Source organism: Pseudophryne corroboree, chromosome 2, assembly GCF_028390025.1.
Source record: "Pseudophryne corroboree isolate aPseCor3 chromosome 2, aPseCor3.hap2, whole genome shotgun sequence".
Classification (NCBI taxonomy): domain Eukaryota; kingdom Metazoa; phylum Chordata; class Amphibia; order Anura; family Myobatrachidae; genus Pseudophryne; species Pseudophryne corroboree.
Genome location: NC_086445.1, coordinates 240525942 through 240539675, shown reverse-complemented (window position 1 = coordinate 240539675; position 13734 = coordinate 240525942). Strand labels below are relative to the sequence as shown.

The 13734-nt window shown below is 46.8% G+C and overlaps 1 protein-coding gene across 1 annotated transcript in view; it reads right to left on the bottom strand.

Annotated features, from left to right (window-relative positions):
* LOC135012655 (signal transducer and activator of transcription 1-alpha/beta-like) overlaps positions 1 to 13734 on the bottom strand; it is a 328629-nt gene that overhangs the window by 146142 nt on the left and 168753 nt on the right. Inside the window, exons 10-11 of the mRNA XM_063952569.1 lie at positions 10902 to 11000; positions 8098 to 8157 (exon numbers count right to left, since the gene is read on the bottom strand). Coding sequence (XP_063808639.1) covers positions 8098 to 8157; positions 10902 to 11000 — 159 coding nt within the window. The remainder of the gene's footprint in view (positions 1 to 8097; positions 8158 to 10901; positions 11001 to 13734) is intronic.

Here is a 13734-nt window from a genome sequence, read left to right as displayed (position 1 = left end):
TACACCTGACCACAAAACAGAACAAAACCCAAGGTATGGTGACACCTAGTGGTAAAGAACATATTACCAGAAAATACACAGCAACACATAATATAACAATATATAGGCATGCAGAATATCATTTTAATCAGCATACGCTGCTTGTGCATCGTATTTGCATAGCAATGCGACTTAGACGCATTTAAATGGAAAAAGTCAGACATAAAGACACTCGCTGCAAGGCATGGTGTGACTAGAAGGGCTGTTTTACAAAACTGCAGCAAGGATGTAGGACAAATCTGTAGCTTCACCTTTGTCTGCCACTCTGTTGACTGTCGCTAAGGTTGGAAGGCTGACCTTAAAAAGACTGACCGATCTGGAACTCTGCCTCTTGACAAAGCCGCCCTTGTGTAGGGAAATGCGTTGAGGACACAGAGAGCCGTAGGTCTGGAGCTATTACCTATGCTTGCTACATGATTAAATCTCAAAGAGTGAAGTATGGTATGCCGGCAGCCGGGATCTCGGCGGCCAGCATACTGGCGCCGGGATCCCGACCGCCAGCATACCGACAGCTTGGCGAGCACAAATGAGCCCCTTGCAGGCACGGTGGCACGCTATATGTGCCACGCTATTTATTCTCCCTCCAGGAGGGTGGTGGACCCCCAAGAGGGAAAATAGTTGTCAGTATGCTGGGTGTCGGGATTCCGGTGCCGGTATACTGAGCGCCGGGATCCCATCAGCCGGCATACTGAATACCACCCATCTCAAACACTGAGGACTGACGCATGCCTGACTGTGACATCCGATCGCCCACTGAACATCGGTGAGCAAGGCTGCGTGTGTTTGTGACTATTTGACCGGTACTACACATGGAGCTGACTATTGGAGCGCTGCAGCATTTAACCTACAGCATCACATCCGTTGCATGGAGCAGTCCATCTAAGCCTGTTGGTTCGCACAGCATACCTTCTTCCACATTCACGGCAAAACGCTGCAGTGGTACCAATACCTGGAATGGTCACTAAAGCGCAACCGACAACTAAGCGGGATCTTATAGGTGTAGAGACTGACTGCATAAGAACTGAGAGTCTCCGCTCGTTAGACGAACTGGTAACTATGCCAACGTATGCCATTCAGCTTTCCACCCAATTTACAGTGTAACAGCATTAGCATTTGCGGTCTGAACTCCAGACATACATACCTTTTTAGGAAGATCAATAACTCAGTGCCATCCACACTTATTACTATCATTTTATTTACTCTTTGGGGGGAAATCAAATGTTTGAAAAGTCAGTTGGGTGTCTGTTTTTTCCTATCTAATTGACAGCAGAGTATTTGCTTGTGCTTTTTATAATTTTTTTTTTATAATTTGTTTTGTATTATTTGTGAATATGTTGTGTGTATTGTTTATTAAAAAATATTGATAAATTATACTGGATATGCATTATTAAGTTCCACCTAATTAGCTGATTTGCATTATTACCTACTCACATACGTGTACAGCGCCTTTAAAACTTAACTATTACTGACTGATCCCACCTCATAATAAGAGATAAAAGTACCAACTCCTGGGATACCTAGATTTAGAGCACTAACCGGCAACCTGACCTGTGGCCTTCCACCAGAGAATGGAAGCTTCTTAAGGGCGGTACTCACGGAGCGATCGCTGCTTAAAATCTAAGCAATCTGACTAGATTGCTTAGATTTTAAGCAGTGATCTCTCCGTGTGTACCCCTCACAGCGAAAGCGATGCACAGCCCCGCGCATCGCTATCGCTGGTGCTTGATTGGCCTGCATGCAGGCCAATCTAGCGGGTCGCTCACTTCACCCGCTGGGTGAAATGAGCGCCCTCCCCGCTTCCCCCGCACGCTCAGCACACATCGCGCTGTGCTGAGCTGGGGGAGAGATGTGTGCTGAGCGATTCTCTCAGCACACATCTCTCCGCACATCTGCCTGTGAGTACTGGCCTTTAGAATCCTTATCTGTATAACAAGCCACAGGGTCTGGAGAGCAGAAACTACAGAATTCAAATTTCCAAATATAACCAGTATCACCCAGGTACTATAGAGCTTCCCCAGCATGCTCTGCTCTTAGTCATTTGGTCTATAAGCACTCAGAGAGGTCATTCGTACATTTGTCCATTGCCTTAATCACACTTGTGTCATTATAACTGCTTGTAGTGCCATGTACAGTATACACCATAAATGGTGATCCACTATGGAAAAATCAGTGCTGCCCCAATAAATTCTTATTACGCCGTCATAAATAAATCTGTATTGTCTTCATAATAAAAAGAATTGATGAATGTGTTTCCTGTAATAAAAATAAGAATTTACTTACCGATAATTCTATTTCTCGTAGTCCGTAGTGGATGCTGGGACTCCGTCAGGACCATGGGGAATAGCGGCTCCGCAGGAGACAGGGCACAAAAGTAAAAGCTTTAGGATCAGGTGGTGTGCACTGGCTCCTCCCCCTATGACCCTCCTCCAAGCCTCAGTTAGGATACTGTGCCCGGACGAGCGTACACAATAAGGAAGGATTTTGAATCCCGGGTAAGACTCATACCAGCCACACCAATCACACTGTACAACCTGTGATCTGAACCCAGTTAACAGCATGATAACAGCGGAGCCTCTGAAAAGATGGCTCACAACAATAATAACCCGATTTTTGTAACAATAACTATGTACAAGTATTGCAGACAATCCGCACTTGGGATGGGCGCCCAGCATCCACTACGGACTACGAGAAATAGAATTATCGGTAAGTAAATTCTTATTTTCTCTGACGTCCTATTGGATGCTGGGACTCCGTCAGGACCATGGGGATTATACCAAAGCTCCCAAACGGGCGGGAGAGTGCGGATGACTCTGCAGCACCGAATGAGAGAACTCCAGGTCCTCCTCAGCCAGGGTATCAAATTTGTAGAATTTTGCAAACGTGTTTGCTCCTGACCAAGTAGCAGCTCGGCAAAGTTGTAAAGCCGAGACCCCTCGGGCAGCCGCCCAAGATGAGCCCACCTTCCTTGTGAAATGGGCATTTACATATTTTGGCTGTGGCAGGCCTGCCACAGAATGTGCAAGCTGAATTGTACTACACATCCAACTAGCAATCGTCTGCTTAGAAGCAAGAGCACCCAGTTTGTTGGGTGCATACAGGATAACAGCAAGTCAGTTTTCCTGACTCCAGCCGTCCTGGAAACCTATATTTTCAGGGCCCTGACAACATCTAGCAACTTGGAGTCCTCCAAGTCCCTAATAGCCGCAGGTACCACAATAAACTGGTTCAGTTGAAACGCTGACACCACCTTAGGGAGAAACTGGGGACGAGTCCGCAGCTCTGCCCTGTCCGAATGGACAATCAGATATGGGCTTTTGTAAGACAAAGCCACCAATTCTGACACTCGCCTGGCCGAGGCCAGGGCCAACCGCATGGTCACTTTTCATGTGAGATATTTCAAATCCACAGATTTGAGCGGTTTAAAATGTGATTTGAGGAATCCCAGAACTACGTTGAGATCCCACAGTGCCACTGGAGGCACAAAAGGGGGTTGTATATGCAGTACTCCCTTGACAAACTTCTGGACTTCAGGAAGTGAAGCCAATTTTTTCTGGAAGAAAATTGACAGGGCCGAAATTTGAACCTTAATGGACCCCAATTTGAGGCCCATAGACACTCCCGTCTGCAGGAAATGCAGGAATCGACCGAGTTGAAATTTCTTCGTGGGGCCTTCCTGGCCTCACACCACGCAACATATTTTCGCCACATGTGGTGATAATGTTGTGCGGTCACCTCCTTCCTGGCTTTGACCAGGGTAGGAATGACCTCCTCCGGAATGCCTTTTTCCCTTAGGATCCGGCGTTCCACCGCCATGCCGTCAAACGCAGCCGCGGTAAGTCTTGGAACAGACATGGTACTTGCTGAAGCAAGTCCCTTCTTAGCGGCAGAGGCCATGAGTCCTCTGTGAGCATTTCTTGAAGTTCCGGGTACCAAGTCCTTCTTGGGCAATCCGGAGCCACGAGTATAGTTCTTACTCCTCTACGTCTTATAATTCTCAGTACCTTGGGTATGAGAAGCAGAGGAGGGAACACATACACCGACTGGTACACCCACTGTGTTACCAGAACGTCCACAGCTATTGCCTGAGGGTCTCTTGACCTGGCGCAATACCTGTCCAGTTTTTTGTTCAGGCGGGACGCCATCATGTCACCTTTGGTCTTTCCCAACGGTTCACAATCATGTGGGAGACTTCCCGATGAAGTCCCCACTCTCCCGGGTGGAGGTCGTGCCTGCTGAGGAAGTCTGCTTCCCAGTTGTCTACTCCCGGAATGAACACTGCTGACAGTGCTATCCCATGATTTTCCGCCCAGCGAAGAATCTTTGCAGTTTCTGCCATTTCCCTCCTGCTTCTTGTGCCGCCCTGTCTGTTTACGTGGGCGACTGCCGTGATGTTGTCCCACTGGATCAATACCGGCTGACCTTGAAGCAGAGGTCTTGCTAAGCTTAGAGCATTGTTTTATGTGGAGAGAAGTCTCCAGACTTGATCACACTCCCTGGAAATTTTTTCCCTGTGTGACTGCTCCCCAGCCTCTCCGGCTGGCATCCGTGGTCACCAGGACCCAGTCCTGAATGCCGAATCTGCGGCCTTTTAGTAGATGAGCACTCTGCAGCCACCGCAGAAGAAACACCCTTGTCCTTGGAGACAGGGTTATCCGCTGATGCATCTGAAGATGCGATCCGGACCATTTTCCCAGCAGATCCCACTGAAAAGTTCTTGCGTGAAATCTGCCGAATGGAATCGCTTCGTAAGAAGCCACCATTTTTCCCAGGACCCTTGTGCAATGATGCACTGACACTTTTCCTGGTTTTAGGAGGTTCCTGACTAGCTCGGATAACTCCCTTGCTTTCTTCTCCGGGAGAAACACCCTTTTCTGGACTGTGTCCAGAATCATCCCTAGGAACAGCAAATTGTCGTCGGAAACAGCTGCGGTTTTGGAATATTTAGAATCCACCCATGCTGTCGTAGAACTACTTGAGATAGTGCTACTCCGACCTCCAACTGTTCTCTGGACCTTGCCCTTATCAGGATATCGTCCATTTTCTTTGAAGAAGAATCATCATTTCGGCCATTACCTTGGTAAAGACCCGGGGTGCCGTGGACAATCCAACCGGCATCGTCTGAAACTGATAGTGACAGTTCTGTACCACGAACCTGAGGTACCCTTGGTGAGAAGGGCAAATTGGGACATGGAGGAAGCATCCCTGATGTCCCGGGACACCATATAGTCCCCTTCTTCCTGGTTCGCTATCACTGCTCTGAGTGACTCCATCTTGATTTGAACCTTTGTATGTAAGTGTTCAAATATTTCAGATTTAGAATAGGTCTCACCGAGCCGTCTGGCTTCAGTACCACAATATAGTGTGGAATAATACCCCTTTCCTTGTTGTAGGAGGAGTACTTTGATTATCACCTGCTGGGAATACAGCTTGTGAATTGTTTCCAATACTGCCTCCCTGTCGGAGGGAGACGTTGGTAAAGCAGACTTCAGGAACCTGCGAGGGGAAGACGTCTCGAATTTCCAATCAGTACCCCTGGGATACTACTTGCAGGATCCAGGGGTCCTGTACGGCCCCAGCGTCATGCTGAGGACTTGGCAGAAGCGGTGGAGGGCTTCTGTTCTTGGGAATGGGCTGCCTGCTGCAGTCTTCTTCCCTTTCCTCTATCCCTGGGCAGATATGACTGGCCTTTTGCCCGCTTGCCCTTATGGGGACGAAAGGACTGAGGCTGAAAAGACGGTGTCTTTTTCTGCTTAGATGTGACTTAGGGTAAAAAAGGTGGATTTTCCAGCTGTTGCCGTGGCCACCAGGTCCGATGGACCGACCCCAAATAACTCCTCCCCTTTATACGGCAATACTTCCATGTGCCGTTTGGAATCTGCATCACCTGACCACTGTCGTGTCCATAAACATCTTCTGGCAGATATGGACATCGCACTTACTCTTGATGCCAGAGTGCAAATATCTCTCTGTGCTCTATAGTCAATAAAATACTGTCCCTGTCAAGGGTATCAATATTTTCAGTCAGGGAATCCGACCAAGCCACCCCAGCGCTGCACATCCAGGCTGAGGCGATAGCTGGTCGCAGTATAACACCAGTATGTGTGTATATACTTTTTAGGATATTTTCCAGCCTCCTATCAGCTGGCTCCTTGAGGGCGGCCGTATCTGGAGACGGCAACGCCACTTGTTTTGATAAGCGTGTGAGCGCCTTATCCACCCTAAGGGGTGTTTCCCAACGCGCCCTAACTTCTGGCGGGAAAGGGTATACCGCCAATAATTTTCTATCGGGGGAAACCCACGCATCATCACACACTTCATTTAATTTATCTGATTCAGGAAAAACTACATGTAGTTTTTTCACACCCACATAATACCCTTTTTTGTGGTACTTGTAGTATCAGAAATATGTAACACCTCCTTCATTGCCCTTAACATGTAACGTGTGGCCCTAAAGGAAAATACGTTTGTTTCTTCACCGTCGACACTGGAGTCAGTGTCCGTGTCTGTGTCTATGTCGACCGACTGAGGTAAATGGGCGTTTTAAAGCCCCTGACGGTGTTTGAGACGCCTGGACAGGTACTAATTTGTTTGCCGGCCGTCTCATGTCGTCAACCGACCTTGAAGCGTGTTGACATTATCACGTAATTCCTTAAATAAGCCATCCATTCCGGTGTCGACTCCCTAGAGAGTGACATCACCATTACAGGCAATTGCTCCGCCTCCTCACCAACATCGTCCTCATACATGTCGACACACACGTACCGACACACAGCACACACACAGGGAATGCTCTGATAGAGGACAGGACCCCACTAGCCCTTTGGGGAGACAGAGGGAGAGTTTGCCAGCACACACCAAAACGCTATAATTATACAGGGACAACCTTTATATAAGTGTTTTCCCTTATAGCATCTTAATATATAATCATATCGCCAAATAAGTGCCCCCCCTCTCTGTTTTAACCCTGTTTCTGTAGTGCAGTGCAGGGGAGAGCCTGGGAGCCTTCCCACCAGCAGTTCTGTGAGGGAAAATGGCGCTGTGTGCTGAGGAGATAGGCCCCGCCCCCTATTCCGGCGGGCTCTTCTCCCGGTTTTTCTGAGACCTGGCAGGGGTGAAATACATCCATATAGCCTCAGGGACTATATGTGATGTATTCTTTTTAGCCAGAAAGGTATTAACATTGCTGCCCAGGGCGCCCCCCCCAGCGCCCTGCACCCTCAGTGACCGCCGGTGTGAAGTGTGCCTGAGCGCAATGGCGCACAGCTGCAGTGCTGTGCGCTACCTCATGAAGACTGAAAAGCCTTCAGCCGCCGGTTTCTGGACCTCTTCTTACTTCGGCATCTGCAAGGGGGTCGGCGGCGCGGCTCCGGTGACCCATCCAGGCTGTACCTGTGATCGTCCCTCTGGAGCTAGTGTCCAGTAGCCTAAGAAGCAAATCCATCCTGCACGCAGGTGAGTTCACTCCTTCTCCCCTAGGTCCCTCGTTGCAGTGAGCCTGTTGCCAGCAGGACTCACTGAAAATAAGAAACCTATCAAAACTTTTACTCTAAGCAGCTCTTTATGAGAGCCACCTAGATTGCACCCTGCTCGGACGGGCACAAAAACCTAACTGAGGCTTGGAGGAGGGTCATAGGGGGAGGAGCCAGTGCACACCACCTGATCCTAAAGCTTTTACTTTTGTGCCCTGTCTCCTGCGGAGCCGCTATTCCCCATGGTCCTGACGGAGTCCCAGCATCCACTAGGACGTCAGAGAAATAACAAATATTTTCTCCTTAATAAATACATTATTCATGGTGTAATCAATACAGTACAGTGCTTTCCTTGGGAGTTTTTACTGTTCTGAGCAGCCAGATACAGCTTGCAGTTTCAGCTACCTTACCTGTCAGAAATGTAACTTTTTTCTGGTTGTTTAACAGCAATTAGAAAAATTAGTAAAACCACAAATTTATACTTTGCACTATTGGTATTTTTTTTTTTTTAAGACGTGTAATCTTTACAAGTGTAAAAACCTGTAAACAAACTGCCGAAAAAAATGTGGTAACGAGAATTATAACTTACTTGTCCATAACATAGGAGACCTTCATGCTGTGCCCGAGATTGGGCAGCTTCACAAGGAGTCTGTTGGGAAAAGTAAGCAATTTATATGACTAATGAAACAACCTCTCTACCAGGTTTCATTCTTAAGTTCTTAAACAGCACTGAACCCACTATAATATTATAAGCAGGGGTTACATGCTGTGCTGGGCATACATGCTACAATTATCTGGCCAAGCCGCCCGATATCTGCAGATCGGCCAGATAATTGCAGCGTGTATGTGAGTGACCAACCCCACAATAGCCATCAGTCTAACATGCCAGATCGTCTAGCATGTCCGTGCGATTCGATATTTTCTAAGCTGAAAGTTGTCCTCATCGGGCATTGTATGCCCTATTGCGGCCAACCAACAGAATGTTCCTTCACTGGGAAGGAATGGGGAAATGTCTCCTCCCTGGGGACAGAGAGCTGATATTGTGGCCAATACACTGTGAGAGGTCTCACAACATATGGCCACAATATCTGCAGTGTCCGAGGCAACCAGATAAAAGGCCTGTCGGTCTGACAGCCATTTTATCTGTACGTGTATGGACAGCCTTAATTTTAAGTAGAGCAGATAGAATGTAATTGAACAAATATAAATATATAAGATTCCTGAATAACAGCTTTCATGGCTGGAAGAGGGTGATGTAGCAGAGCTGCAGAAGAAAGTATAAATGAGTGCAGATGTAGCTGGAAAAAGGACCTTGTGGAGGTATATTGGACATTTTAGACCTTCCGTGCAGTTTTATGTCTGACAGATTTTATTAAGCTTATTGGGTCTTTTCACTCTTAGGCAAGAGCAGGGAGTGCTTACAGGTGCCCGGCATGTCCCCACTAGATGCCACGGACTGATAAATACATGAAAAAGCAGTTTCAATGCCATTCTATGCACTGTACAATCACTGGCACATTATTGCAGGGCAGTGTAAGATATACACATTTCTGTAGTAGGACAAATATTTAATGTTCTCTATTTAAAACATATCCTATGTAATATACTCACAATATGCATATCACTAGTTACTATATTATGCAGAGGTCAGCACAGTTATTTGAAGGGTTAAGCTAAGAATGGGTGCTATGATGCACACAACAGCTGCAGTGACGCAACAGCTTAGACTGAAACAACCTACTGGATCGTTGGGAATGGAGGGGGAAACTACAGCTCTTTTCTCTTTTACAAGCTACAGTCCACAGGTGGGTAGAGCGCAGAACAATTACAGATGTTGGCGTTAGAAAGTAATGAGCACAAAAAAGCAGAAACAGATTATAAAAAGGGGTGAAAAAAATCTTTGCAGTGTAAAATCAAAATCCTAAACTTGTCAGATCTATAAGCTACTAAAGAAAGAATACTCTGCGCTTGAAAACACTGTATCAAACAAAAAATGTGCAGTCTGTCATAGGCAGAGATTGACTTAGTGAGACTTGAATATAAATAAATCAATTTATATAATATCTGTTAAGAACAACATATATAACACACATTCAACATGCTGTTAATAGCAATTTGCTCGTTCTAACACAGAAACTGTGGTTAGTAGAGTAATATATAGCATACAGCATGCAATTGAAACTAATTAGTATAGGCTCTTTCAGATGGTGATAGTAAAAGTCAGAACACTGGCGTCCCAGTGTGTTGGTATATAAATATCCCGCAATAAGTAATCACAGTCTCATTTTTCACAACGGTAGAAAGGTGTAACCTATAATAGTTACCCACGTGCTGGTTCCTGTAATAAAGTGCAGTCAGGGTCCTTTAAGATGATAAAATACACGTGGTGTAGCAATGAATCGTCACATCACTGTTTAAGTGGCACCGAATGTCTGCCACTTTCTTAGAAGATGATGCACGTCTCTATAGGTATAGTAAGCGCTGGTCACTGGCGGTGAGTGTGGCCGCCGCAAAGCTTTCTCCTGATGACGGATGTTAGACCTCACAGCGGAGGTCAGACGGAGTTCACCCGGCAAGTTGTAGAGAGATCGTGCGGCAATGAACTGCAGCTATGACGGGCCAGATCTATAAGCTACGTAAGACATTTGTGCTGATACATCAAGCACTTCCACCATTCCAGGCCTCAATATCTGATAGTAACGGGGTAAAGCAGATGCCCATCTATACTAAAAATGGAACTGTACACCACCCTCTCCCCAGCTAGCACAACGGAGCAGCACTGATACCAAGGATCCTTTGCTTGCCCTCCAGGGACCTCTACTACAGTGTATTTCACTCCGATGTCCAGCAAAAGAACTTAGACTCTGCTGAAACACTGTTTCCTAGAAAATTAGTGGTTCAGATTTATTCTTTCAAGGAGTTTTAGATATATTTGACTGGGGACAAGCATTATAGTAATATCTTTTCTACACTGAATATACAGAAGATTAAGGGGACAGAGTATTAGTAAGGAGATAATAGAAAATAGTATTTCAGGTCAGTGTTTTCAAGTGGGAGAAGAGAGGCCTTCACATGTAACCAATCGAAGCAAAAATATTACCAAAAACTAGAGATGTGCGGGTTGGGTTTTACTCGGATTTACTCGGGTCTCGAAACGGCATCTTATTGGCTCACGGATGTCACGCGTTTTGGATAGCCAATAAGCAAAACCCGAAAAACCTGAATAAATCAGAGTAAAACCGAACCCGCACATCTCTACCAGAAACACAGTAGTAGCGAGGAGATGATCCACTCAAACTAATGCAAGAGGACTGTGTTGTTAAAAACACGTTGCTAAATAACCTTTTGAAACATTAGTAGTAACCACAAATGTCACCCTTATAGCCCACTCACCTGGCTCTCACACAGAACTGTGAGCTGGTTTTCAGCACCAAAGGTCGATTCAAAGTGTTGGTCATGGTCATGATGGGTTGCTTATCCACCACAAAAGATCTGATGGGAATAATGTACAGAAGTAGGTAAAACAATGTAAGGAATAACAAATAATTCAGGGACCAGTGAAAGTAAATACTCAAACACAATCTACCGCTCACCCAAAAGAGGGATGCCAATCCTCTTAAAAACACAAACCACAACAAGTAATTTGAGTGGCGCTAAAGTAAAGATAGCAGTGAGCATGAACCAGCAGTATGATTGTAACAAATAATTTGTAACAGATAATGGGGTATATGCAATTAGCGGCGAATCGCGGCAATTTTTCGGCCGTTTTTTAATTCGACACAATTCGACCGTCGAATTCCGGCAAGTGGGTGCCGGAATTCAACATATTCAATAAAAAACGGATTCGACAGTCCCGCTGTCGAAAAACGGCCGATTTGACGGATTTTGATCCGATTTTTAGAAAACCAGAAAAAACGGTAAAAAACCCGAAAAAAAATTGCGTGGGGTCCCCCCTCCAAAGCATAACCAGCCTCGGGCTCTACGAGCCGGTCCTGGTTCTTAAAATCCGGGGGGGGAAAATGACAGGGGATCCCCCGTATTTTTAAAACCAGCACCGGGCTCTGCGCCTGGTGCTGGTGCAAAAAATACGGGGGACAAAAAGAGTAGGGGTCCCCCGTATTTTTTACACCAGCATCGGGCTCCACTAGCTGGACAGATAATGCCACAGCCGGGGGTCACCTTTATACAGCGCCCTGCGGCCGTGGCATTAAATATCCAACTAGTCACCCCTGGCCGGGGTACCCTGGGGGAGTGGGGACCCCTTCAATCAAGGGGTCCCCCCCCCCAGCCACCCAAGGGCCAGGGGTGAAGCCCGAGGCTGTCCCCCCCATCCAAGGGCTGCGCATGGGGGGCTGATAGCCTTGAGAAAATTGAAAGAATATTGTTTTTTCCAGTAGTACTACAAGTCCCAGCAAGCCTCCCCCGCAAGCTGGTACTTGGAGAACCACAAGTACCAGCATGCGGGAGAAAAACGGGCCCGCTGGTACCTGTAGTTCTACTGGAAAAAAAATACCCAAATAAAAACAGGACACGCACACCGTGATAGTAAAACTTTATTTCACACATGTCGACACACACATACTTACCTATGTTCACACGCCGACCTCTGTCCACTTGTCCAAGTAGAATCCACGTGTACCTGTGAATAAAATTATACTCACCTCAATCCAGTGTCCAGATTATAATCCACGTATTTGGCAAAAAAAAAAAACGAACACCCGAACCAAACGGACTGAAAGGGGTCCCATGTTTACACATGGGACCCCTTTCCCCGAATGCAGAGACCCCCCCGTGACTGCTGTCACAGAAAGGTCTCTTCAGCCAATCAGCGAGCGCAACGTCCTGGCACTCTGCTGATTGGCTGTATGCGCGTCTGAGCTGTCAGACAGCGCATCGCAAAGCCTCTCCATTATATTCAATGGTGGGAACTTTGCGTCAGCGGTGAGGTCACCCGCGGTCAGCGGCTGACCGCGGGTAACCCCACCGCTGACCGCAAAGTTCCCACCATGGAAACTAATGGAGGGAGCTGTGCGATGCGCTGTCTGACAGCAGACGCGCATACAGCCAATCAGGAGAGTGCCACGAAGTAGCGCTTCCTGATTGGCTTAAGAGACCTTTCTGTGACAGCAGTCACGGGGGGGTCTCTGCATTCGGGGAAAGGGGTCCCATGTGTAAACATGGGACCCCTTTCAGTCCGCCTGGTTCGGGTGTTCGTTTTTTTTTTTTGCCAAGTACGTGGATTATAATCGGGACACTGGATTGAGGTGAGTATAATTTTATTCACAGGTACACGTGGATTCTACTTGGACAAGTGGACAGAGGTCGGCGTGTGAACATAGGTAAGTATGTGTGTGTCGACATGTGTGAAATAAAGTTTATACTATCACGGTGTGCATGTCCTGTTTTTATTTGGGTATTTTTTTTCCCAGTAGAACTACAGGTACCAGCGGGCCCGTTTGTCTCCCGCATGCTGGTACTTGTGGTTCTCCAAGTACCAGCTTGCGGGGGAGGCTTGCTGGGACTTGTAGTACTACTGGAAAAAACAATATTCTTTCAATTTTTACAAGGCTATCAGCCCCCCATCCGCAGCCCTTGGATGGGGGGAGGCAGCCTCGGGCTTCACCCCTGGCCCTTGGGTGGCTGGGGGGGGACCCCTTGATTGAAGCGGTCCCCACTCCCCCAGGGTACCCCGGCCAGGGGTGACTAGTTGGATATTTAATGCCACGGCCGCAGGGCGCTGTATAAAAGTGACCCCCGGCTGTGGCATTATCTGTCCAGCTAGTGGAGCCCGATGCTGGTGTAAAAAATACGGGGGACCCCTACTCTTTTTGTCCCCCGTATTTTTTGCACCAGCACCAGGCGCAGAGCCCGGTGCTGGTTTTAAAAATACGGGGGATCCCGTCATTTCCCCCCCCCGGATTTTTAGAACCAGGACCGGCTCGAAGAGAACGAGGCTGGTTATGCTTAGGAGGGGGGACCCCACGCAATTTTTTTTCGGATTTTTACCATTCCATTAAAAAAAAAAATTTATATTTTTAAAAATATATAAATAATACTTGTGCCTCCAAAATAGACAAACCAAGTACCTAATCCCTTCTAATATAAATAGATATGCTATTACCAAAAAAAAAAAAAACACAAAAAAAAACATGTTTTAAATTTTTTTTATTAGATTCCGCCACCAAAGTGTGGCGGATTAAAAATGACGAATTTACCGTCTAAAAGC